The following is a 27,046-nucleotide window of genomic DNA, read 5'->3' as shown; positions in this document are numbered from 1 at the left end:
GGAACTTATTGCGGAAAGAAGTTGATAAGTTACAGCTGTCAATTAATTTGAAAAATGACAGGCGCTGATTGGTTGGTACTTTATCTCTCTCCAAGGCTTAGTACATCTCCCCCCACAGACTATTGTTATGACACTTTCCTGTGTGTTACGAGTCAGGCTGCAGACGTGAAGTTTAACCTACGACCACACATGCATGATCTTGAAGCACGAACCTCACAGACCACACACATAAAGGTCACGTACAAGTTAAGGAACAGGAAGCAGAGAGTATGAGATGAGTATGTGGTCAGGTGAGTCGAGAACCATGGTAAGAGGCCGTCTTGTGTCCTACATACATAGAACATGCAACATTCTCACATATTGCTAAATGCTGCATCTTACAACATGGACAAACATATTTAACATATCATCTATCACAGGGGAAAACATAGGATTTACATGGACACCACTCGGAGCTTATTTTGTGTTGCATTCTATTATATTTTAATGTATTCATTGTATACATCTATATCCTGTCCTAATGTAATCTGCAAACTACATTGTTCAGTAGTTATAGCCGAGGCAGAGGCAGCTTTAGGGGTCAGGCCGCCCAAAGGTACAACATTCTATTCAGTGCCACCTGACAAGGGGATCCATGCTTTGGCATCTCTGGTGCCCAAAGCCTTCACCTGAGACTTCCGTGCCACCTCCGGGGGCACTGAAGTTCATCATAGCTGCAGAGCCATCCGTAGCTGCCTGTCACAATATCACATCGCAGCGGGCTCAGGCTCTGCCTCCTTCATGACAGGCGGAAAGCAATGAGGTGGACGGCATCCCCAACCTTACCCCCCACTCCAAATCTCCACCTGCGCCCCTTACCCTCTCCGTGGTGCTAAATAAAAAAGGGCCAGCTGCTCTGAGGCAGAGGAAGGACAGACTTCTGTGCCGACCCCTGCAAGTGGCGCCCCCTAGGGAAATCCTCCATTGGGACAGAGGTGTTCTAATGTACTATCATGAAAATACCAGATAACGGTAGTACAGCTGAAGCCATGTAGAAAGCTATATCCCTGCTGTCCGTCGGGTTATGTCGGAGCATTACCAGGTGTAAATTCACTCAATACAGCTGAAATTCCTTTTGGGATAACCACAGCTGCATCGCTCTACCATTTGAAGTGAAGGGATCTGTGCCACCACCTAGTTGGTAGTTTTACAGTTTTGTTTAAAAACGTGGCATTTTTTTTGACAATATTTAATCTACTGTATTTAGAGGATTCAAGGGATAAATAAATGAACACACACGCACACACACACGCGCACACACACACGCGCACACTTGTTTGCAGAAGCTGGGCACCACTACAAAGGAACAGGCTCAGCATCTAAGGTGTATGTATATAAAGCACCGGGTTGGTGACACTATTAGGTGATCCTAAGTGGTCTCCTAAAGCCTCATGGTTTATGGGGCACCTCCTGATTATTATAACATACAGTTAGGTGCATAAATATTGGGACATTGACAGAATTTTCATATTTTGGCCTCTATTCACCACCACAATGGCTTTGAAATGAAACAAACAAGATGTGCTTTAACTGCAGACTTTCAGATTTAATTTGAGGGTAATTACATCCAAATCAGGTGAACGGTGTAGGAATTACAACGGTTTCTATATGTGCCTCCCACTTTTTAAGGGGCCAAAAGTAATGGGACAAACTAAACAATCCTAAATCTAACTTTCACTTTTTAATACTTTGAGGGGTATTCAATATGAAACGTAAACTTCGCTGTCGAAGTTTACATTGCATATCGGAGATTTTCCTGGGATAAAGTATCGGGCGCGCGCCCGCTTTATCCCCGTATTCAATATAAAACCTACGAAAACGGGAGCCTGCGAAGTGGGATTTGCGATAAAAAACGAAATTTACCTGAAAAAAATTGTAGGACCCCCCTAAAGCTGTAAAAACATGGGGGATCACTATGGGTACCCCCGTTTTAGCCTGCAAATGAAACTCGGGGATTTAAATAGCTGCGGCAGGTGCTTTTTTCCCGACATTGAAGAAGTGATGCAGAAGAGCACTTAGGTTATTTTTTTCGTTTTTTTAAGTGGTCCCATCAAATTTGGGGTACATGAAGATGGGTACTAGCATATTTTTATGTCCCTAAAGTAGGATTTAAAAAATTCTGCAACCCAATTTTTAAATTAATTTTTTGGGGTGTCCCTATTTTTTTTTTAAAACTTTTTTTGACACAGTTAATTTTAAAATACCATTCCCAGGGGTGAAGGCTATTTTTTTTAAGCCTGCACCCCTAAACCCCAATTCTGCACTTTTTTTCGACACCTATTCAGTGGTGAAAAGTTATCCCCGTTTTTTTTCAAAGACTTTTCGAACCTGCGAAAAGTCTTTGAAATTGAATACGGTGTAAAACCAAAACCTGCGATAATGACGTCATAGGTGCGAAAACATTACAAAAACTGAGTTTTCGCTCCATATTGAATACCCCTATTTGTTGCAAATCCTTTGCGTGCAATAACAGCCTGAAGTCTGGAACGCATAGACATCACCAGGCGCTGGGTTTCATCCCTGGTGATGCTCTACCAGGCCTCTACTGCAAATGTCTTCAGTTCCTGCTTGTTCTTGGGGCATTTTCCCTTCAGTTTTGTCTTCATAAAGTGAAATGCATGCTCAATCGGATTCAGGTCAGGGGATTGACTTGGCCATTGCATAACATTCCATTTTCTAGCCTTAAAAAACTCTTTGGTTGCTTTTGCAGTATGCATCGGGTTATTGTCCATCTGCACTGTGAAGCGCCGTCCAATGAGTTCTGAAGCATTTGACTGAATATGAGCATATAATATTGCCCGAAACACTTCAGAATTAATTCTGCTGCTTTTGTCAGCAGTCACATCATCAATAAATACAAGGGAACCAGTTCCATTGGCAGCCATACATGCCCACACCATGACACTACCACCACCATGCTTCACTGATAAGGTGGTATGTTTTGGATCATGAGCAGTTCCTTTCCTTCTCCATACTCTTCTCTTCCCATCACTCTGGTACAAGTTGACCTTTGCCTCATCTGTCCATAGAAGGTTGTTCCAGAACTGTAATGGCTTTTTTAGATGTTGTTTGGCAAACTCTAATCTGGTCTTCCTGTTTTTGAGGCTCACCAATGGTTTACATCTTGTGGTGAACCCTCTATATTCACTCTTGTGAAGTCTTCTCTTGATTGTTGACTTTGACACATATACACCTACCTCCTGGAGAGTGTTCTTGATTTGGCCAACTGCTGTAAAGGGGTTTTTCTTCACCAGGGAAATAATTCTTCTGTCATCCACCACAGTTGTTTTCTGTGGTCTTCCGGGTCTTTTGGTGTTGCTGAGCTCTCCGGCACGTTCTTTCTTTTTAAGAATGTTCCAAACAGTTGATTTGGCCACACCTAATATTTTTGCTATCTCTCTGATGGGTTTGTTTTGATTATTCAGCCTAATGACGGCTTGCTTCACTGATAGTGACAGCTCTTTGGATCTCATATTGAGAGTCGACAGCAACTGATTCCAAATGCAAATGTCACACCTTGAATCAACTACAGACCTTTTACCTGCTTAATTGATAATGAAATAATGAGGGAATAGCCCACACCTGTCCATGAAATAGCTTTTGAGTTGATAGTCCCATTACTTTTGGCCCCTTAAAAAGTGGGAGGCACATATAGAAACCGTTGTAATTCCTACACCGTTCACCTGGTTTGGATGTAATTACCCTCAATTTAAATCTGAAAGTCTGCAGGTAAAGCACATCTTGTTTCGTTCATTTCAAGGCCATTGTGGTGGTGAATAGAGGCCAAAATATGAAAATTCTGTCAATTCCCCAATATTTATGCACCTGACTGTATAATACATTTATGCAAATCTAAGCAAAGTTCATAGCAATCATGTCTCTTATGTGTATAACAAAACAACTAAGTAGCAGCAATAACGTATTTATAGATATAATCAGTAGCTCTCATATAGGGCAGCTTATATATTAGGTTTTGATTCTTTAAAATCAAAACCTGACCGAATATGTACTCCCCTTCCCCTCATACATCGCTCACATCTCTGTGCAAATAATGTATGATACACATAAATATGTGCAGGTCGGGATCATTGAAAGGTCCAGAGAAAGAGGCCCTAGGGTGCCAGAGATAATGGGGTGGCATTTAGCGTGGAGAAGACAGCGCTGATGTAAGTCAAATCTTAATTTGTCAGTTTAAAGAACCCTTACCTCAAAGTCTTCCCAGCGAAGTGGCGGTCGGGTGGGATGTTTGTTGGCGATCAGGATCTGCAGGGTGATGTTAAGCACCGCCTCCTCCGTCAGGTCCTGATGCGTTGAAGATCCCCAGGTAAAGGACAGGAACTTGGACCAGAAGTTTGGGAAGAAGGCCTGGCCTCCTGGTATGGCCAGGTACCATAGGAACAGAAAGGTGAGCATGGGGAGGGACGAGCGCTTGGAGATCACATTTAGGGAGCCTGCATGGAGAGTGAACCTGAGACTGATAAAGAACAAACATTTCATTAGATGTTTCAGAATTGCAAAAAAAAAAGCAGTGATCACCATAATATAATACACTATTGTTTTATAAGACAGACCTGTGTTTATCCTAATACAGGTTAGACGACACTGATGTTTGCTCATCCGGCTGTTCAGTCCCATCCAGGTATATGTCACAAGACAATATGACACAATGATGTGACATCATTGAAGTCAGGTGTAAAATCGTAAGTAACCCCGTGATTCAGAAGCTTGTAGAGCCTTCAAAAGCAACGACGTATTAAAGGAGAGATGTATCAAACCTTGGGGAGAGATACAGTGGAGAAGTCATCTATAGCAACCAATCAGCTTCTAGCTATCATTTATCTAGCACAATCTATAAAATGAGAGTTAGAGGCCGATTAGTTGCTATGGGAGACTTCTGCACTTGATATGTCTTGAAGATTTGATACATCTCCCCCATAGCATTTTTACCTTTTTATCATTTTTTTTTTACAGGAATGTTGGCCGGGTCCCCCATACAACGCTGTTTCAGTTCACTTGATGTCTCTGGGCATTGTATTATACAAGCTCCGTCATAGCATTACAATGGGGTTGAGGTCTGGGCTTTGCCTTAAGGCCCCCATACATCATCAATTGATTGCAGCAATCATGCAATTTGCAATCGATTGTGTATAAAAATCTTTCCCTTTTTCAATTGATTGCAGAGATGTATGGAGGCCTTTAGTCATTCCTAAACCTTGATTATTTACTTATTTTCCCTTCATTTGCACAATTGTTGGAGTATTGCTTAGTATTACTGCCCTGTAGCATATTCCGATTTTTTGGCTTCAGTTAAGGACATGTGGCCGCATATTTTGCTCTAGAATACTCTGTTATAAAGAGGGGTTCATGGTGGACTCAATAATTGTTTGTGAGGCATTCTCTGAGCATCATACGTCCTGAGTGACTGTGCTGCTACACCCACTCCTGGGAAGATCGGCAGATGCCTCATTGTTCTACATCTGTAAACACTGCAGAATAATGGACGTTGAGTCCTTTGTTGATTGCTGTACAGCCCTGTCCAGACTGAGCATCAATAATAGCTTCTCCGAGATCACTGCAGATGTATTTTCTCCTTGATCCGGGGTTACCACAAACATGAACGTTCCAGACCCTATTGCCAGAGGCACTGCTCTAATACAGACAGAGGTGGTGGCGCCTCCTGGTGATCAGATAATGACGTGCACTGGATTAGCCGCACTTGGCCCAAATGATTTCTCTTTATTGATATGGAAGCTGTAAGGATGCATAGATATAACTCTTCATTCATATGGTGGGGCAGATGTACTAAGCTTTACAGAGTGGAGAGAGATAATGAACCAACCAATCAGCTGTGAACTGTCATTAACTGGAGCTGATTGGATGGTACTTTATCTCTCTCCACTCTGTCACTCTCCAAGGCTTAGTACATCTGCCCAAGATTTTTATTTGTTGTTGCATGGAAAACAAGGTCAGATCAGTGATTATTTGTCAGGCGAGATTAGATGTATTAAAGTTTAGGACTTGGTGAGGATTAGATGCTTGTTAATTATGTTTATGTTCTATTTATTTACATGGCGTTACTATATACCTGTGTCTCTCAAACAATATGCACCATCCGTATGTTTCTCAATGTGTATTACACCATTTGCTTGCTATCGTGCTTGTTATATACAACACACATTGCTACATTGGGCCTGATTCAGAGATGTATATTCATCCGATGATGAATGTACGTTTCCGGGCCTGCGTCTGTGCAGGCCCCGTCTTGCGCATGTGCAGAATATTTCCTGAGATCACGCACGCAGACCCCCACCCCAAGCCGCAGCAGCATGCTGCAGTGTTTGGTGGACGAGTGGGGCCGTGGGTGGTCACCGTTCACGGAAACGGAGGGGTGTCGCCTCGTTTTCCGGGAGGGACGAGGCCAGGGTCTGCGTCAGCAGATGCAGAGTTTTTGGCTCTTACGTGACCAGCATCTGGTCAGGTTGCGGGGAGCTTCAACTCCTGCACTCTGACCAAAGGAACAAGATGTGGTGATGGTGATCCCAGCTTGGGATGTCTACACGCGCACGCAGGGGGGGTTTCCGAGTACTTAGAAACCCCTCCTGCTGGTTGATCCAACTACCCGCAATCCCCTCCAGCCGCCGCAGGGAGGCTCCATTTGCCGTGTGGCCGCTGAGATTTTGTTACCCACGTTCACCAGGCTCCTTCCCCGCAGCGGCAGCTGGAGGCTGGAGCTCACACCTGAGCTCTGGCTTCCTGCTCCTGCAGTAGGTACTATGGGAGAGACGTCATAGATCCAAGGAGCGGTCGGACCAGATGGCAGTGGACGCAGGAGCAGGGCTTAAGGTAAGTATTGTGTTTGAATTTTTTATTGTATTTTTTTTTTTTATTAGAGGCATTACAACTGGGGGCATTACTAATGGGGCCATTACTATAAAGGGCATTACTACTGGGTTCATTACTAATGGGGGCACTGCATAGGGGGCACTGCATAAGGGGCTCCACTACCGGGGGCATTGTATAAGGGGCACCACTGCTGTGGTCATTGTGTAAGGGGGTCTACTACTGTGGGCATTGTGTACAAGGGGCACTGCTGTGTCATAACATGAATAAGGGACTACTGTGTGGCGTAAATTGCACTGGTAGTTTACATTTTGTTCGTACATACTGTTGCACATTGTGGATAAGCAAGTTATATGCCCAGATGCCTTGTTATTTATATTAAGACACTTGAAGTACACAATAAAGTGTATGTTGCAGGCTTATTCTGGTTAGACTTTTTTGTCATTGATTCTGTAACCAATTATTGGGAAATCCTGCGTTAGCCACTGATGTCGGTGGTAGTGCTGGAATCACAAATACAGTACAGCGAGGAGGTGTCTGACGCCTCCTTCTGCATTTGCATCAGAGATGGACGGAATTGCACAGTCGCTTGTGTGCAGCTCTGTAAATCCGTCCATCTCTGAATCAGGCCCATTGTGTGGATTGTACAAAACACAGCTTCATCCATTCCAAGCATTCATACATTCTAACTATGCTGATCCAGAGGAGGGTAGAATGGAACCCTCAGTGTGACCCAATAGACTTAGCATCACAGGTAGGATGACCTTCTGTTCCCTAAAATGGCAATAGGATACATTTCTTTGATAAATCACCCCCACAATGTTGTCTACTTGTAGCTGCACATACAGTTTGTGACAAGAATGTATCAAATCTATTATTTTATATTTTCAAATCCCCCTTATTGTCTCCTAGAAAATGAAAAAAGCCTTGAGAGAGAGTCACATTGAAAATCTGCTGTTCATTGCAACTGCAATTTTGAATACGTTGAATGTTCAACATCATTCCCTGATCACTGAGCCTAGAACATTGGCAGCTCGCAGAAGGCCCAGCTCGAGCCCCCACTCCAGAGTTAGAACCCTGCGTGCTACGGTCTGCGGAAAAAAGAGCTGTATGGCGGAAATAGACTGAACGTAATATGACCACGGGAGGGGGGGAGGGAACGCTGGTGGGATGAGTAAAATCAACACCAAGTGATCTCCTCCTTTCCACAGTGGGAAAGACTTCAATCCTAAAGGTGCATACACACGTAACGATTTTTTGAATGATTTGTCATTAACGACGTCGTTATTGTTCAAAAATCGTTCAGTTTCTGAGTTATAACGGTGAACGATAATCGTTCAATCGCGCTCCCATTTGTAGTTTATCGTCCATTTCAGACTGTCCAACATAACGATTTTCATTAAGGGAAGGAACATTTTTCATTCATCGCTGTAAAAATCGTTCATTACACTTCAAAAATCATTCACTTTTTCAAAGGAAAATCTGACAGAAAATCGTTGGTTACAAAATCGTTATGTGTGTATGCACCTTAGGGGTCAAGGTAAGTGCACTTCAGATACTGGGTGACAGAGTGGTATCTGATTGTACATCAGTGTCCATAAGTTAAATAGCAGTAAATGTTCACTGGATAACTCCAGGAATTGAATGGGAGCAAAAAGTTTGGGAGTAAATATGGGACTTAAGATACATGTGAAACATGTTTTGACCTGTTAGAGCAGGGTCTGCACCACCACAAGGTGAACTTAGACATACTGTCACTCCTACAGTGTTTAATTTTTAATTATTATTATCTATTATGACTAAGGTGCTACAAATTGTTTGTGGCACAGAAGAGTGGCTCTGACTATGAGGACACTGCCCAGCGCTATTCTCCCAGGCTGAAGGAAGCAGAATAATTGCCCCAACTCTTTCCCCTCTGCTAAGGTGAGAAGCGCTAGTAGTAGTGTGGGGTTTCCCTCTTGGAGAGGTGTTGGTCCTGTGTGTGGGCATTTTGTGGCAAGCGCGGGTCTGAAAGCGTGTGGTCAGGCTTTAGCCATTACTCTGTAATGAGAAAGAGGTGACATTGAAGTCAACAGAGCAATTGTCAGTGCAGAATGCATAGGCAAACGCAGGGGGGGGGTTCTGGTTGCCTGGAAACCCCCCTCCCCAGCCCAGTGGCTGTTTTAACATGTGTCAGCCAGTATAAATACACCTGTGCACCAACTAGGAGATCAGGAAAACCTGCACTGTTAGGGGTGCACTGCTATAGACCATCAATAGGTTAATTTTTAATACTGTGTAATACACTATCCAGTGCCTAAGGAGACCAGTATGTACATATATGTCCAAGGCAGTGCTAGGTTCTTCTGCTACTCCCCCTCTGGAATAGTGCCCACATCTGAAATAAAAACATTCAGCTCAGGCAGGATGGCACTACTGCCACATCTAGTGGCTTACTGTGGTTGCTGGACCTGTATATGCTGGAATTATGACACACAATACACTTTCTATGACACATATGAAGTGCTAATTATGCCCTCTTCATGGACTGGCCACACACACTAAAATCAAGCATTTGGAAACCCCCTCTAGAAATCCTGGGTTTGCCACTGGAATGGAACTTTCAGATGATTCTTTATTCTGAGTGTGAAAAGAGAAATATTTTCCTTTGGCCAATGATTTAATGTTCTTGCAGACTACATCCACTGGATACTCTCCATTTACACTGTCAGCAAAGTCAATTAAGCGGTGTATACAAAACTTTATTCTTAGCGGTTTCTGTTAATTACACAGAAAACACTTATCATATCATAAATAGGTGAAATCAGGACGGTAGATTTACATGTTACCCACTGCAGAACAATCATGTGTTCTCCCTACACTCTTATTCCGCAGGCTACAAATCTTACCCACACAACCATTAACACACGTGGTTAGTTAGCAGGGTTTTGTGGTAGTTAATATGGTGGGGAATGACTAATATTAAAATTATCTCCTGCAAAAGCATAAAGCCGTAACAGTGTCATTGTAGCGATGTACTGTATAAGTCACTATAGGCTCAAATTGGTAAATTCATCAATAGGTAACTATTGAACCATTGTTTAATAATTATTCTAAAAGTGGACCAAAACCTGAAAGAAAGCTAGGTAAGCTGTAACTTAACTGGTTAATCAGAAATATTTCATAAGGCGTTCAGTGCACTTTGGAGAAAGTCTGTCTCACACCTTTAGATAATGGAGGTTATAATAATGGCAAATTAAAAAAATTCAGAGTGATTTAAAAATGGACTATGGTTTAAATTCATAGTCTAGTGTAAAATAAAAAAAATAAAAAAAAAACATTATGATGAATTAGAAGTTGGAAGGTAGGGTAATGAGGGGACTCGGCCGTGGCTTTGATTGGAAACCAAACAAAAAAAAGATTTTACAGAAGAAGTTAAATATTAAAAACTTTACCCAAAAATATGAATTCAGAAGTTAAGTTCAAACTCCAATTTTGAACTGCCTAGAATGTTTTATTTAATTTTTTTTAAATACTTGTTAAAAGCCAATTAAAAAAAAATAAAATAAAATGAAACATTTTGGGATTTTGGAAAAAAAAAACAAAAAACAAATAAATATGGAAAAAAAATTACTTGTTTCAAATGTATTTATTTTTGTACAGAATATGTTGTCCATTTCTATAGTGGGACTGCTACAAGTCAGTATAGATTACTTTATTTCTCACTGTCATATGGAATTTTCAAACATGCGCTTTTAGTTCTTGGGTCACCCTAGTTCCACTTTAACAGCAGTTTGTAGAATTTGCAGTTGACATGTTATTTTCACATATAATGAGGAACGTCCAGCATTTCTGTTTGTCACCTATATCACCATATCTCCCCCACCCGCTGACACAAACCGGCATCCCCTCATTATTTCCCAGTCACTGACAGATTCTGTTCCCCAGACACATCATGAACAATAGCAGACGATAGCTCTCTCCCTATAATTACTGGGCACGACCCACTCAATCTGTTCTCAGCGATGTAATAAACTGTCCGCGGTGACACTCAGATAGACATTAAAATGAAATAATAGCCCTTACAATTAATGTTGAAAATGTATTGGACCTTTAAAAATTTTGACATTCTGAATTATTAAAGATGCATTTAGGTCCGGTCTGTTTATATTTGCCATTAAATATGTCTTTGGGCTTTTTTTTTTTTTTTGTAAATCAGCTTTTATAATATATCAGACATTAGGAGATACTCTGAATCAGCATCATAAGTTAGTTTCTGGGACACCCAACAACATTTCGATGAGGATTTATTCCCACTGAAAACAATGGAGCATTTATTCACAATGAAAACAAAGGAGGTGAGTAGATGTGTTCCTATAAGTGCGTTTATATGTGATGGTGTTACTGCGCCATTTTTTATTAAAAATTTAAAATTTTATTTACAAACTAATTAAAATAAAATAAAAAACTCTAAACACATATGGGGGAATTCAATTGCTCGCAATGCTGAATAGCACCAGAAATGAGTTCCCGAAGCTATTCAATTGGCTGCGCTGTTAACCCCGACTAGAGGATTTCTGCTCGCACCCTCCTAAGGTGCGAGCAGAAATCTGACTAAACTAGTGGCGTGATGCTGGTTTCAGGCCTAGTATGTGCGCTAACAGCATCGCGGCTGGCTTAAAGCGCGGTAACATGCATCTCCTGACTTAAGTGCAGGGCGCGATGGGGACAATTGAATAGCTCCGGGAACTCGTTCCCGCAGCTGTTCAGAATCGCGTTCAATTGAAGTCCACTCCATACAGAAAAATTTCCTAGTGTTACTAATACCCTTTTCCAGCAAAATTCCGGGTCTGACCCAGAGTTGGAACAGGGTTCCTATCTGGATCAGACCCGGAATTTAGCCGACTCGGGATATTCCCAAGTGGCCGCCGCTCATACCGCAGTCGGGTCTGCATAGATCCGGCTTTTCCAGTGTGAAAGTGGACGCTTGGAGATGACGTCATCTCCAAGCGCCACTGAAGCCTGACCAATCGGCCGGCATGCGGCTCACTCTAGGTCATCAAGACCCGGAGTGCGCCGTACACACACCAGGGTTTCACGGGCTACGCCCGTGTTAACCCTATTTACCTGGGTTGGATTGCCGGGTCCCTCGACCCGACGATCCAACCCTCACCCCTTTTACACCAAGGAGCTGCCCGGGTTAACCCTGCAATAACCTGGGTTTTAGCTCCGGTGTAAAAGGGGTATAATTTAAATGAGAAAAGCCAGCTAGATGTATAACCTTCATTCTGATAAACAGAACTTTAACACTTTATTTCACCTCTTACCAAACTAAGGGGCTCATTTATCAATGAGTTTTAAAACTTGTTGCGTTTGATAATGGTGCTACAGCCAATCAGCTCCCAACTGTCATCTGCTTGAAAGATGACAGTTGGGAGCTGATTGGCTGGAACATCATTTATCACATGCACCGAGTTTAAAATCTTGTTGCGCATGATAAAACTCGTTAATAAATGGACGCCTAGGCCTTATATGAGCAGGGACCTATTTTAAATAGAGGTGAGCTCTGCTAAAACCTTTAAAAGGCAGTTTCCTGAGCGACGCGTGCACAGATGAAATGAAGGGGCACACAGACACTGCTGACCTGAAGTAATTACAATAAGCGCAGACACAGAAGTTTAAAATTTGGGCAATAAAAGAGCTAGAAATTAAAACGACATTATAAAAACATTAAAAATTGCAAAAATATTGTTCTTCAAACTACAACAACGTTATGAAGTAAGCACTAAACTAATTTAGTTATTTGCTATCACTGTGTATCTAGGCTAACAACACAAATCAACAAACTACCAATAAATGTGTACAATGACCTACAGGGACACACTGCAGTTATTCCACCAACAACAACCAGTCCATTTACCTTCTAAAGACATAGATTGGACGCCAGCACACGCAGAGATTTTATTAGGCCATTTTAGACCTAATTAATGAAAAAAAAAAAATCACCAATTATTACAATCAGCGTCTGGCCTGGATGTATCAGGACAGACGGTAAAATTGCATCCACAGTTATCATCCGAACATGCTAATGGTGCCGGTCTATGCATGTATGAGAACAAAAAAGGATAAGTAACACGCAGATCGACCCAAAAAAGTTTGTGATAACAGTTCTCAAGTTTGACTCAGTGACAGATCCAGTCTGAATGCAGAGAGAGAACTAAGTTGGCGGTCAGGCCAGATGTATACAATGCAGAAAAAATACAGGTGGAGTAAGAGGTCGCAGAACGGCCCAGCGCTATTCACATGTCCAGTACTGCAAGTCCAGACCCCTGACATACATTCTGCGCTAAGCAATGCCAACATGGCAGAAGTTTTGCACATTTCTTTCCCAGCAGTAATTCTGCGCAGAGCGTGGTACCTTTGCCAACTGTGCTGCGGGCTCACATAATAGAACTTGCACATCAGTACTGTTATATCTTACAGTGTGGGCAGCGGTGTGTATAGATCCCTATAGTACACTTACAGCCAAGTGCACCTAGTATGTAATAACCCTTGTACATAGACACCTGTAGCTGGGACAGGTCTACGCTCCCATATTAACCCCTAACTCACCAACCCTCACAATACACCCTCATTAACCCTTTCAGCAGTCCTAAACCCCAATCCCTACGCACCTGCAGTTCTCCGTCTCTCTCTCTCCAGGGCTCTCACTGCTCTCTAATCTCCAAGTTCACACTAGTCACTTGTCAGTGTTTATCAGCCCAATAAATGACAGGTCCCACCCTCTGCTCTTAAAGGGGACAGCATCTCTGTAGCACAAAGGGGGAGGGTTTGAAAGGAGATGACAATTTTTTGTGTGTGTGTGGTTTTAAATTCTGCTTTATGACGAGACAAACCACGGCAAAAGGACTGAAAAAAAAAAGGGAAGCAATGATCTGAAAGCAATGCAGTCACGCAGAGCCTGTGCGCTGACCCACACAACAGAGCACCAGTCGCTGGGTCACCTACACAAATATGTATTATTATTATTATTATTATCTTACATGTGCTGAATTTAGTATTTGCACATATTGATAAGAGGTCAAGAAAAACCATAGCCCTAAATAAGTCAGGAGCCGAGTTTAGGAGCTCTGTGATGGTTGGTGTGCGAGTCCCCTTAATCCCGCTCTTTGTGTGTTTTCTTTGTGCCAGTGTGAGCAAGAAAACAGGTCACGAGTTCTTTGTGCTCCCACAAAAAACCATGGCAGGGGGGGAGCGTGAGAAAGCAGGAGGTTCAACCACTACCCCCCGCAGGAACAGCAGAGCGTGCGCCGTATTAGCCACTGCAACACAATATCAGCACAGAGGGGTTGTCCCCCTTAGCAGAGTGAACCCAAGAGCTGACACTCTGTCCATCACTGCTTAACTCATCTCTCATTCTAATCACAATACGTTCTACCCCTCTGTAGCTGTTACTTCCAAGCTCTCTTATCCATATGTGGGTCTCTTGCAGGAATTAGTGTGTTGTGAATGGGATTAGGGATCCAGACCGTGTCATGGGATGGATCCCCACTGGGAGGGCTGCTACTCGCAGCTGCATCGGCCAATTAACTCCTCTGTGCAGCTTTAAAGAGTCTTTCATTTGAAAAGTGAACCTGCCAACAGGTTTTACATTGGCTCTGTTTGCTAATTACATAATGACTTGCGCACATAAACAAAGAGACTTAGCCGCCTCCTTACCCTTGCTCACCCAGGAGAGAGCATGTAATATAGCATGCTTGAGCCGGGCGGTGTGCATATGCTATTCTGTCTTTTGTTGTGTGGGCTTTAGAAGGCAAGCTGGGTACTCATCGTTAAATCTGTTTCTCTCTCCAGCTAGGGGACGCAGCTTTCCCATTCTCTGTCATTTTTTCTATTTCATATTGTTTTATTCTTATTGAGGTTATGTTGAGTTAGTTATTAATGCCATACTGGGCTTTGCAAGTTGCACAAAAATAAAAAATATAGAATAGCTGCAGGGAAGACCTAGCTGATGATGCTGCCTAAGCAAGGCACAAAAATTACACAAAAGGCTGACTGGCTGTATGCAGCAGGTGGGGTGTAGAGGGGTGAAGCTTTCAATTACAAACAATTCTAGTCTGAACATGTGCCCCACCCCTCGATGGTGACCTCTACACCCTAAAGGTAACAATGTTTCCCCAGCTAGAGTTAGAAAAACATTTAAACAGTGGAGTACCCAAAAAATCCTGTTTTTGTTTTTCTATCCATTGAATAACTCCGGCACTCTGTACAGTGCATCCGGAAAGTATTCGCAGCGCTTCACTTTTTCCACATTTTGTTATGTTACAGCCTTATTCCAAAACAGAATAAATTCATTTTTGTCCTCAAAAGTCTACACACAATACCCCATAATGACGACGTGTAAAAAGATTTTTTGAGAATTTTGCAAATTTAATTAAAACAAACAAAAAAAAAACTTAAGCTGCATACACACACAACCGATTTTGTAAATGAACGATTTTAGTAAACGATTTCGTTCATTTTTTCAAGGGAAAAATGAACGAAGATCGTTTACTAAAATCGTTCATTTATTAAATGTAATGAACAATTTTTTCTTGAACTACAAACGATTTTTGCATATTCCCTTAATGAAAATCGTTGAGTTGGTCAGTCTGACTGAACTACAAACTGAACGCGCATGAACGATAATCGTTCATCGTTTTAACTTAGAAAGTGAATGATTTTTTCAATGATGAACGATAAACGATATCGTTTATCGATAATTGTTCAAAAAATTGTTGTGTGTGTATGCACCTTAAGAAATCAGATGTACATAATGCTTAGCGTATACTATACAATTATCTGTCAGATATCTTTCTGGTTGGAATGAAAACCTTGTAATGTATGGGGAGCAAAGGACAGTCGATCATATGGTTTTAAACACTGGAAAACGGACAAAAAACAATTGTTTGAATTGGTTAAATTAGTGTGTTTTAACCAATTTGTCTGAACGACCATTTTTGTCTGTTTTCCAGTGTTTGTGAGCAAATGGTCGATTGACATTTGCTCCCATACATTACCAGATTTTCATTCCAACCAGCCAGATTGGACAGATAATTGTATATTGTATGCCCAGCATTAGTATTCACAGCCTTTGCCATGAAGCTCAAAATTGAGCTCAGGTGCATCCTGTTTCCAATGATCATCCTTAAGATGTTCCTGCAGCTTAATTGGAGTCCACCTGTGGTAAATTCAGTTGATTGGACATGATTTTGAAAGGCATACACCTGTCTATATAAGGTCCCACACTTGACAGTGCATGTCAGAGCACAAACCAAGCATGAAGTCCAAGGAATTGTCTGTAGACCTCCGAGAGAGGATTGTCTCGAGGCACAAATCTGGGGAAGGGTACAGAAACATATCTGCTGCTTTGACGGTCCCAATGAGCACAGTGCCTTCCATCATCCATAAATGGAAGAAGTTCGGAACCACCAGGACTCTTCCTAGAGTTGGCCAGCCGTCTAAACTGAGCGATCGGGGAAGAAGGGCCCTAGTCAGGAAGGTGACCAAGAACCCGATGGTCACTTTGTCACAGCTACAACATTCCTCCAAGGAGAGAGAACCTTCCAGTAGGACAACCATCTCCGCAGCAATCCACCAATCAGGCCTGTATGGTAAAGTGGCCAGACGGAAGCCACTCCTTAGTAAAAAGGGCATGGAGCCCACCTGGAGTTTGCCATAATGCACCTGAATGACTCCCAGAGCATGATGAGACAAAATTCTCTGGTCTGATGAGACAAAGATTGAACTCTTTGGCGTGAATGCCAGGAGTTATGTTTGGAGGAAACCAGGCACCGCTCATCACCAGGCCAATACCATCCCTACAGTGAAGCATGGTGGTGGCAGCATCATGCTGTGGGGATGTTTTTCAGCGGCAGGAACTGGGAGACTAGTCAGGATAGAGGGAAAGATGAATGCAGCAATGTATAGAGACATCCTGGATGAAAACCTGCTCCAGAGCGCTCTTGACCTCAGACTGGGGCGACGGTTCATCTTTCAGCAGGACAACGACCCTAAGCACACAGCCAAGATATCAAAGGAGTGGCTTCAGGACAACTCTGTGAATGTCTTTGAGTGGCCCAGCCAGAGCCCAGACTTGAATATGATTGAACATCTCTGGAGAGATCTGAAAATGGCTGTGCACCGACGCTTCCCATCCAACCTGATGGAGCTTGAGAGGTGCTGCAAAGAGGAATGGGCGAAACTGCCCAAAGATAGGTGTGCCAAGCTTGTGGGATCATATTCAAAAAGACTTGAGGCTGTAATTGCTGCATCAACAAAAGTATTGAGCAAAGGCTGTGAATACTTATGTACATGTGATCTCTTAGTTTGTTTTTTTATTAAATTTGCAAAAATCTAAAAAAAAAAAACTTTTTCCACATCGTCATTATGGGGTATTGTGTGTAGAATTTTGAGGACAAAAATTTATTTATTCCATTTTGGAATAAGGCTGTAACATAAAATTAGGAAAAAGGGAAGCACTGAATACTTTCTGGATGCACTGTATACGCCCAGTCATTGTGACTGTAACCACAGTGCCTCTCCTGCTACTGTACTCACTTATGAACCTCGCACCTCATCCATGATCTAGCCAAGTATGAGGAAGGGTTGAGAACCTTTCTAATGTCATTCTTCATCTCCTGCACCTCTGTACCCATTTCTGATATGGGTGGGGGGATAGAACACAGATCCTTGGAACGCTCACAGCAGCACAGACTATGTCAGAAGTGTGCTGGTCTTGTGGGAAGCAGTGCCCTGTCCAGCAGTGATTGTGTTTGTGAGTGTAGGGGCAGTGGCATGATGTGACAAGGGGTTTGAAGGTAGAAGAAAGCCACAGCCAGAGTTATATAGTGAAAAGACTGAATATAGCAGTAGATGAGGACTGGGCTGCATGTGACGTAGGCAGCTAGTATGATGTGAGGAGGGGAATGGAGGAAGCAGGGAGCCACAAACTGAAAGTTATATAGTGGAAGGAGCAGGGTCCGCTAGCAGCACAGAGTATATCAGGAGATGAGTAACAGGTTAGTGAGGGCAGGGCTGTAAGTGACAGGGGCAGTGACATGATGTGAGGTGTAGATGCAGGAAGCCACAGACTGACAGTTACATAGGGTATATAGCAGGGTCCCCAGCAGCACAGAGTATATCAGGAGATTAATGATGTGTTAGTGAGGGCAGGGCTGCAAGTGACAGGGGCAGTGATATGATGTGAGGAGGGGAATGGAAGCAGCAGGAAGCCACAGACAGGGTTATAGAGTGGAATGAGCAGGGTCCGCTAGCAGCACAGAGTATATCAGGAAATGAGATAGTGTGCGAGGACAGGGTTACAATACATGTGACATGAGCAGTGACATGATGTGAGGGGAATGGAGGCTGCAGGAAGCCACAGACAGGGTTATATAGTAGAAGGAGCAGAGTCCACTAGCAGCACAGAGTGTATCAGGAGATGAGGCATGTGTTAGTGAGGACAGGGCTGCATGTGACAGGGGCAGTGTTATAACTTGAGGAGGGGAATATAGGAAGCCATAGACAGAGTTATATAGAGGAAGGAGCATTGTCCTAATATAGAGTAGTGCTTTGAGGCACCTATCACACCGATTGTGATTCAATCTCTCCTCAACGGAAAAATCACTACAACAAAGTTTTTAAAAAAATTATCAATTCGTTAAATGATCCAATCAGCTGGGGCCAGAACATATTTCCGTGAACACTTAAAATATTTCCCATTTTAGACATTTGTAACGTTACAGCCCATTATTAGAAAATCTATAAATAGCTGCCCCAGGACACCAGACAGGGTTTATTTCTTGGTTTGTAGAGGCTTTATTACATGTATCAGTGCCTGTGTGCTGCATCCACACTGCCCCAGGGCACCTCCAACGTTCAACAGAGGGGTTTGGTTTGTTTTTTTTTATTAAAAAGAGAAAAGAAAGAAAAGTTCTAGAGCAGAATGTGGGCCGATGAGACCGTCCCGGGCCAGTTATTACACCATCTTCTGAAAACTGCTCATCGCTTCCTCCACCTTCTGGTATTCTGTCTCCAGCTGTTTCATCTGGGCGAAGACAGAGAGCAGTAACATAAGAGAAGAGATAGCGGTATTGGGGTAGACTGGTCTAGCTGTCATTTACCTAACCAGGTCTATAAAATGTGAGCTAGATAAAAGTACCCCCATATAGAGGTAAAATGCAAGGAGAGAGAAACGGGATGCAGACATAAGGTCGACATTCGCATCTTCGACAATCATGTCGACAGTTATGAAACGGTGACAGGCAACATGTCAACATCCAAAGAATGTCAACATGTGAAATCCAGAAATTCTAAGAATCTCAACATTAGGGTTAGGCTGCAGGACGGGAGAGTTAGAGTTAGGCACTCGGAGAAGGTTAGGGTTAGGCTACGGGGGGAGAGGGGGAGGTTAGGCACTATGGGGAGGGGCAGAATACTTACCGGAACCACACCCCCTTAGAGGTCTTGCAGGAACCGCTGCACACATGGAACGCCGGGACCCGGAAGCAGGTGAGTCACCGCTAGACAACCAGAGACTGTTTGTCAACATTTCTTTCATGTCGACACGTCAGCAGTGCCCACGTGATGAATGTTGACCTTATATACCACGCCCAGGAGAAACATACCATGAATGTGCCAGATCCATATTTAAGGACTCAGCTGACACCAATTGATTCTGAGCTGGATCCTAACACTAATTTACATATGTACATACTAAGAGGGGCTTAAATTATTGAAACTGATGCTTTACACTCTAAAATCTAGACGGAAATCAGGATATGAATAGTCAAATGCAGCACGACCAGAATAAATGAAAATGAATGCCCTTAATTGTCTGCTAAAATTCTGAACTGAATCCTGGACTTTGCACAATGCTAAAACACACAGTTTAAAGTAAAAAAAACTTAAGAAGTAAAATACAGATGTAAAACATAAAAGACGTGGCTCGAGAGTGTATTTTGTTTCCTTAATCTCTTTAATCTTAATCCAATACACCTTCATGTTTAGCAGTTATCCACACAACGCCACAGCAAAACCTGGGGAGCCACCTGCAGGTACATCTGAGCTCCCGCTGAAGTCTAACAACCACCATAGAGAAAAGGTATTGTTGACCCCCTGCAGAAAATCTTCCTCCACTCACCTTGTCGGAGTCCTGTTGTTGCACTGCAGGAGGGACCTTGCTGTGGTAATCCGCTCCTACCATACGCTCGCGCAGTTTTTCCAGTTGCCGGCCCAGCTCGGCCTTTTTCACCTTCAGCTTGGCCAGCTCCTTCTCCGGATCAATCAGGCCCTGTCGGGAATATAAGGGGGGGGGAGCAGGTATTATTTTCCACAATACAGCCGCACGTGCAGCACATAACTGGCATATAATATAAACCGCAACTGTGGTGTACAGAGGATGTCAGCGTCTGCGAGAAGAGGGGGGTTACCTTGAGAATCAGGTAGACAGTGGCCTTGTCAGCAGCAGTGTTCACGGCGCTCCACTCCGGGGCAGGGTCCTCAGGCTGTAGGATCACAAGAGAGCCCGAGGAAGAGAGGACGGTGATATATTGGGTGTAAGCAGCAACCACGGATTTGTTATCATCATCATGACACTTGACGTAACCTGTGGAAACACAATAAGATGCACACGTACTGGAGACTTGCAGGAACAGCAGCCAGAGTAGAGAGGTCCTAAGCTTATTGCCAGGTACTCTCAAGCAGCGGCCCACTATGGAATGCCACAAGTGACAATTCATGTTCCCCTTACTGCATTAAACGAGACTCCCATGATTACCAAGTTACACACCCCCAGCATTGCACTATGTCTAAGGCATTGTTTAAAAAATAGTGGCTGTTGATATTAGAAGTCCCTGTTGCACCGATGTCATGTGATCACTCAGAGCCAATGGACTGAAAGCTGGCATCCTGATGTCACAGTGGGTTTCTCAGGTGCTCAGTGAGCATGCTCCCGCCAGTACCTGGGCTGTTCGGCTAATGATTACTCATACCTATAGCAGTATACAGTCAGCCTGTAAAAAGGTCAATACGAAGGAAACAGCAAACATTGTTTACATTTACTTATAGCTTTGTCCATTCACAAATCTGATTAATGCGCAAACTACACTTTATATAGCTTGTAAGATGTTACAGAGCGGTCAGTAGCCCGGACAGAGGAATGCAGATGATGAGATCATCTTACAGAAAAGTGACAATCATTTAAAAGAGCCGAGTTGTACTGTCAAACTGGAGCATGCTGAGTCATGGGGAACCACAGCGCCATCTAGTGTTCCAGCAGATAACTGTATGATGCACGGAGCTACAGAGGTTTGTAATCACGGGCAATTAAATATCAGAACGGTGTTAGGACACTATAGATTATTGCAGCAGATATGGGTCATAGTAATTATCACCTAATACAATGACACCAGTGGGTACTCACAGTCAGCCTTGGTCTTGGTGAGATTATAATCAGCCCGCAAAGACCGAATAGACTTTACAATAAGCAAAGCAAGATCCATATTTCTCTCTGTTTCCTCATCTCGCCAATGGAACTGCAGACATAGAATTAAATGTTAAACTAATGTTCGAAAATATTGTATGCATTATCCACCATGCTCCCTTGGTACAGCCATCTCCCACACACCATCCACCCTACTCTCCTGGTACCACCTTCTCCCACACATTGTCCACTATGCCACCGCGATATCGTCACCTCCCACACACCATCCGCCCTACTCCCCTGGTACCACCTTCCCCCACACATTGTCCACCCTGCCACCGGAAAATCGTCACCTCCCACACACCATTCACACTACTCCCCTGGTACCACCTTCTCCCACATAATTGTTCACCCTGCCACTGCAATATCATCACCTCCCACACACCATTCACCCTACTCCGCTGGTACCACCTTCCCCCACACATTGACAACCCTGCCACCGCGATATCGTCGGATGTGGATTGAAAGATAGACATTAAAAAGGTCGGCAATGTCTAGACACCAGATGTGAGACAGTCAATAGGTTGACAGGGACAAAAGGTCCCCATGTAAGAAGGTCGACAGTGTCAAAAGGTCTACACAAAAATGGTCGACACTTGTTTGTAGGGTTTTTTTTCTAATCCTAATCTTTACCCTAACCCTCCCCTTGATGCCTAACCCTAAATGTCGGGGTAGGTGCCTAACCCTAACCCTCCCTCCTGGTGCCTAACCTTACCATTGGGATAACAAGAGATATGGTAAGAACTTACCTTTGTTATCTCTGTTTCTACGAAGTCCATAGGGTCCACAGGGTGACCTTGGGGTATAGCTGGATCCTGGATCCTCGGGCACCACGCAGTTAAAGCTTTTAGCTGCTCCCAGGATGCACTTGGGTCCAACCTCCCCTATACCCCGCCCCCGAGCCACAGGCACCTCAGTTGGTAAGCAGCCCAGGCCGGAGGAGACGAAACAGAGAGAAGGAAGACTGGAACACACAAGAACCATACTCACAGAAATGGGAGACGGAAAACCGGTGACCAGTCACAGAGCCCATATGAAGCCAGGTGTGTCAGGGTGGGTGCCCTGTGGACCCTATGGACTTCGTAGAAACAGAGATAACAAAGGTAAGTTCTTACCATATCTCTTTTTTTCTACTTCAGGGTCCATAGGGGTCCACAGGGTGACCTTGGGGATGTCCCAAAGCAGTCCAACTAAGGGCGGGGACGCTCCTGTGCCGATAGGAGAACCCGGCGCCCAAAGGATGCATCCTGAGAGGCAAAGGTGTCAAACGCATAGAACCTCAAAAAGGTCTGAATGGAAGACCAGGTGGCCGCCTTACAGAGCTGAACAGCAGAGGCGCCACGGCTAGCAGCCCAAGAAGGGCCCACAGACCGAGTGGAATGAGCCTTAACAGAGGCTGTAACAGGTAAACCCTCCTGCATATAAGCCTCAACAATAACAGAACGAAGCCAACGGGCTAGAGTGTTTGTTGGCAGGCCAACCCCTCTTGTGAAAACCAAAGAGGATAAACAAAGAATCCGACTTCCTCACAGAACTAGTCCGGTCCACATAAACCTGGAGTGCACGGACGTTGTCTAATGAAGCCTCCCCAGCCGAAAGATCAGGAGACTGAAAGGCTGGTACAACAATTTCCTGATTAATGTGGAACCTGGAAACCACCTTAGGCAGGAAATCAGGACGAGTGCGAAGCACCGCTCTGTCCTGATGAAAAATCAGAAAAGGGGGACGACAAGAAAGCGCCCCCAAATCTGAAACCCTCCTGGCAGAAGCAATTGCCAAGAGGAAAACAGTTTTAAAAGGGAGCCACTTGAGCTCCACTGACTCCAAGGGCTCAAAAGGAGGACCCTGTAAGGCCCGAAGAACCGCCGCCAAATCCCACGGGGCCACAGGTGGCACAAAGGGAGGCTGGATTCTCAAAACTCCCTGGAAAAAGGTGTGTACGTCCGGCATAGCAGCGATCCTGCGCTGGAACCACACCGACAGAGCAGACACGTGCACCTTCAGCGAAGAAAGACGTAATCCTAAATCCAAACCCGACTGAAGGAAAGCCAGAATACGCGAAACCCGGAACACCTGGGGATCATAGTTTCTGGCCTCGCACCACTGAAAGTAAGTGTGCCACACTCTGTGATAGATCCTCGCGGAAGCAGGCTTGCGCGCCCTCAGCATGGTGGTAATAACGGAGCTAGAAAAGCCCCGAGACCTCAGGACGGCTGTCTCAAGAGCCACGCCATCAAAGATAGTCGACCCAGATCCGGGTGAAGACAGGGCCCCTGAGACAACAGGTCCCGCCGTTGAGGTAGGAGGTACGGAGCGTCGATGGACAGGCTCCGCAGATCGGAGTACCACGGCCTTCTGGGCCACGCTGGGGCCACCAGTATCAGTGTGCCTCCGTCCTGTTTGAACTTGCGCAGGACCCGAGGCAGCAGAGATATCGGAGGGAACAAGTAAGCCAGTTGAAACAGCCATTTCACCGACAGCGCGTCTATCAGACTTGCGCCTGCGTCCCTTGTCCTTGACCCGTACACAGGCAGCTTGTGATTGTGACGGGACGCCATCAAGTCCAGCTCTGGCAGCCCCCACTTGTCCACGAGTAGTTGGAATACCTCTGGATGAAGCGACCATTCCCCGGGATGCACGTCGTAACGGCTGAGGAAGTCTGCCTCCCAATTGAGGACTCCTGGGATGAAAACTGCCGAGAGAGCTGGAAGATAGCGCTCCGCCCAAGCCAGGACGTGTGACACCTCCGACATCGCAGCTCGACTGCGAGTCCCTCCCTGGTGATTGATGTACGCCACTGTGGTGGCGTTGTCTGACTGCACCTGAACGGCCCTTCCGTGAAGAGCGGTGCCGGACGACTGTAGGGCTCTGTATACTGCCTGCAGTTCCAGGATGTTTATGGGAAGAATCGCTTCCTCCGCCGACCAACGACCCTGAAGTGACAAGGAGCCTGTCACCGCCCCCCAACCCCGGAGACTGGCATCTGTCGTGAGCAGAACCCATTCCGGGATCCAAAAGGGGCGCCCCTCTAGGAGATGAGCCGTCTGCAGCCACCAGGCTAGGGACAGACGCACCTCCGAGGACAACACCAGCATCTGAGAACGGATCCTGTGTGGCAATCCATTCCATTCCGAAAGAATCAGCCCCTGCAGGGGCCTGGAATGGAACTGGGCAAACTCCACCATGTCGAATGCCGACACCATGGACCCCAAAACTCTCATCGCTGAGTGCACCGACACTCTGCCACTGCTCAGACAACTGTGAATCCGCAGCTGTAAGGAGGAGACCTTCTCTGGAGTCAGAAAAATCCGTTGCTGACGAGAGTCCAGCAGGGCCCCCAAATGAACCATCAAATGTGATGGGATGAGGGAGGACTTCTTCCAGTTGATCAACCAGCCGTGCACCTGTAGACAAGCGACCGTCAGGTGGAGATGCTGGATCAGTACCTCCGGGGAGCTTGCCAGCAAGAGGAGGTCGTCTAGATACGGTAGCAACTGTATTCCCTGGCTCCGAAGGTGAGCCGCCATGACCGCCATCACCTTGGTAAATACCCTTGGTGCCGTGGAGAGACCAAAGGGTAGAGCCCTGAATTGGTAGTGGTTGTGGAGAATAGCAAACCGCAGAAACCGTTGGTGCGATGTTGCTATAGGCACATGGAGGTAGGCGTCATGGATATCCAGGGAGACCATATAGTCCCCCGGTTCCATCGCCAGAATGATGGAACGCAAAGTTTCCATCCTGAATTTGGGAACCCTGAGAAACCTGTTCAGGTACTTCAAATTGAGGATGGGGTGATGAGAGCCATTGGGTTTCTGCACCAGAAACAGCATAGAGTAATACCCCATCCCCCGTTGAGACTGTGGTACGGGTATAATGACCCCTGCCGTCAGCAAGGCCTCTATGGCTTCCTGAACCTGCAAGGCCTTGGTTTTGTCCTGAGAAGGACTTGTGCAAAAAAACTGGCAAGGGGGCCTGTACCGAAAAGACAGGGCGTACCCCTGGGAGACCACTTCTCGCACCCAGGCATCCGTGGTGGTATTGTGCCAGCACTGGGCGAATTGAAGAAGACGGCCTCCCACTCTGGGGTCCCCCAGAGGGAGGCCCGTCCCATCACGCAGAAGGCTTATCGTCTTGCTTGGAAGAAGAGCGCCTAGCACTCCAGGTTTGCTTCTTTGGCTTTGAGGCGCTCTTGGTTGCGGACTGCCTCGGGAAGGACTGACCCTTTGCCTTGCCCTGAACCCGAAAGAAACGAAAGGCCGAGCTCCGGACCTTAGCAGGTGTAGTAGCTGAAGGGAGGAAGGCTGACTTGGATTTTGCCAGGGTATCTACTATTTTGTCCAGGTCCGGACCAAATAGTAATTCTCCATTAAAAGGTAAGGCCTCCAAGCCTTTCTTTGAATCCGCGTCTGCTCTCCAAGACCGTAACCACAAGGATCTGCGAGCAGACACTGCTGCCGCCGAAACCCTAGAGGTCAACAGGCTAGCATCCAACGATGCTTCTCCAATGTAGGAGGTGGCATCTCTCATCTGTCCTAACAACGCCCTCTGGACGTCCGGAGCTTCATCCGTAAACGTGTCCTCCAAGGCGTTGGCCCACCCCTCAATGGCCTTGGCCACCCAGGAGATGGCCATGGAGAGAATAAATAGACTTTAGACAAGTCTCCACCTTCCTGTCCGTAGGATCCTTCAGCGAGGATATAGACGGCAATGGCAAAGTATGGCAAAGTAGCACTCCTGATGAGGCGTGTTACATGGGAATCGACTGCAGGCGGAGTTTCCCATTTCTTACAATGCGCTTCCGGGAATGGATAATTAGACGCCAAGCGTTTCTGTGGCAGGAAACGCTTACTGGGTGTCTGCCAGGCCACCGCCATGTGATCAGTCAACTGATCAGACAAGGGGAACGCTGCAGAAGTAACCTTAGCTTTTTTAAAACTAGGATACCTCGACTTGGGAGCGGGTGCCTCATCCTCAATCAGAAGAATGGCCCGCACCGCCTTAACCAGAGCCCGCACATTGATGGAAGACTTAGTGTCTACCTCCTGGACTGAGGCATCTGAGGCTGAGTCATCCTGCACCTCACCATCATCAGAGGACCCCTCAGAATCCAAAAGATGCGCAGCCTGCGCCATGACTGAGCGTTTAGACGCCCTGGAGGTCACGTCACTGCGCAACATCGACTGAAAAGCCGAAGATGCTGCCGCCAAATCTTGGACAGTGTGGGAAAGCGCATCCACCCAGGGTGGAGGAGCTGCCACAGGAGCCTGAAACGGCACCACAGCCTGCTGTGCCACAGGGGTGGACTGAATATACATTGGCAACCCCGCAAAGGGACCAACAGGCTGAGACCCCGGGGGAGTCTGCAATAATTGTGGGACACCCGGGGAATGGGGGATGGCAGGCTGGGGCAACGCACTAGTAGGGGCGGCAGTCGGGACCGACAGACGGTCCGCGATGGACACCAGCACCTGGGAAAACATCGCCCATGGTGGCTCCTGAGACATGGGAGGTTTAGCCATACCAGGGAGCGCCTGGCACCGTCCGCACAGGCCGTCCTGTGACAAATCCTCCCTATCCACTCCTGCAGAACAGCGCCTGCAGGAGAACAATACCGGAGCCCCGGAGTGCTCAATCTCCTCCTCAGACATGACTTAGGAAGAAAAC

At 45.4% G+C, this 27,046-nt stretch overlaps 2 protein-coding genes across 5 annotated transcripts in view; both read right to left on the bottom strand.

Annotated features, from left to right (window-relative positions):
- VWA7 (von Willebrand factor A domain containing 7) overlaps nucleotides 1-13,900 on the bottom strand; it is a 53,572-nt gene extending 39,672 nt beyond the window's left edge. Inside the window, exons 1-2 of the mRNA XM_088481498.1 lie at nucleotides 13,533-13,900; nucleotides 4,246-4,513 (exon numbers count right to left, since the gene is read on the bottom strand). Of these exons, the coding sequence (XP_088337624.1) occupies nucleotides 4,246-4,452 (207 nt within the window). The 5' untranslated portion in view covers nucleotides 4,453-4,513; nucleotides 13,533-13,900. The remainder of the gene's footprint in view (nucleotides 1-4,245; nucleotides 4,514-13,532) is intronic.
- Nucleotides 13,901-18,789: 4,889 nt separating this feature from the next.
- The window catches only part of VARS1 (valyl-tRNA synthetase 1), a 40,937-nt gene continuing 32,680 nt past the window's right edge, over nucleotides 18,790-27,046 (bottom strand). For all 4 annotated transcript variants that reach the window (XM_088481495.1, XM_088481497.1, XM_088481496.1 and 1 more), the window contains 4 exons: nucleotides 21,323-21,434; nucleotides 20,331-20,506; nucleotides 20,042-20,191; nucleotides 18,790-18,946 (listed from right to left, as the gene is read on the bottom strand). In XM_088481495.1, the coding sequence (XP_088337621.1) occupies nucleotides 18,878-18,946; nucleotides 20,042-20,191; nucleotides 20,331-20,506; nucleotides 21,323-21,434 (507 nt within the window). In that variant the 3' untranslated portion in view covers nucleotides 18,790-18,877. The remainder of the gene's footprint in view (nucleotides 18,947-20,041; nucleotides 20,192-20,330; nucleotides 20,507-21,322; nucleotides 21,435-27,046) is intronic.

This window comes from Taudactylus pleione, unplaced genomic scaffold, assembly GCF_031769625.1.
Source record: "Taudactylus pleione unplaced genomic scaffold, aTauple2 ptg000274l, whole genome shotgun sequence".
NCBI classification, from domain to species: domain Eukaryota; kingdom Metazoa; phylum Chordata; class Amphibia; order Anura; family Myobatrachidae; genus Taudactylus; species Taudactylus pleione.
This window is presented reverse-complemented; position numbering and strand designations above follow the sequence as displayed.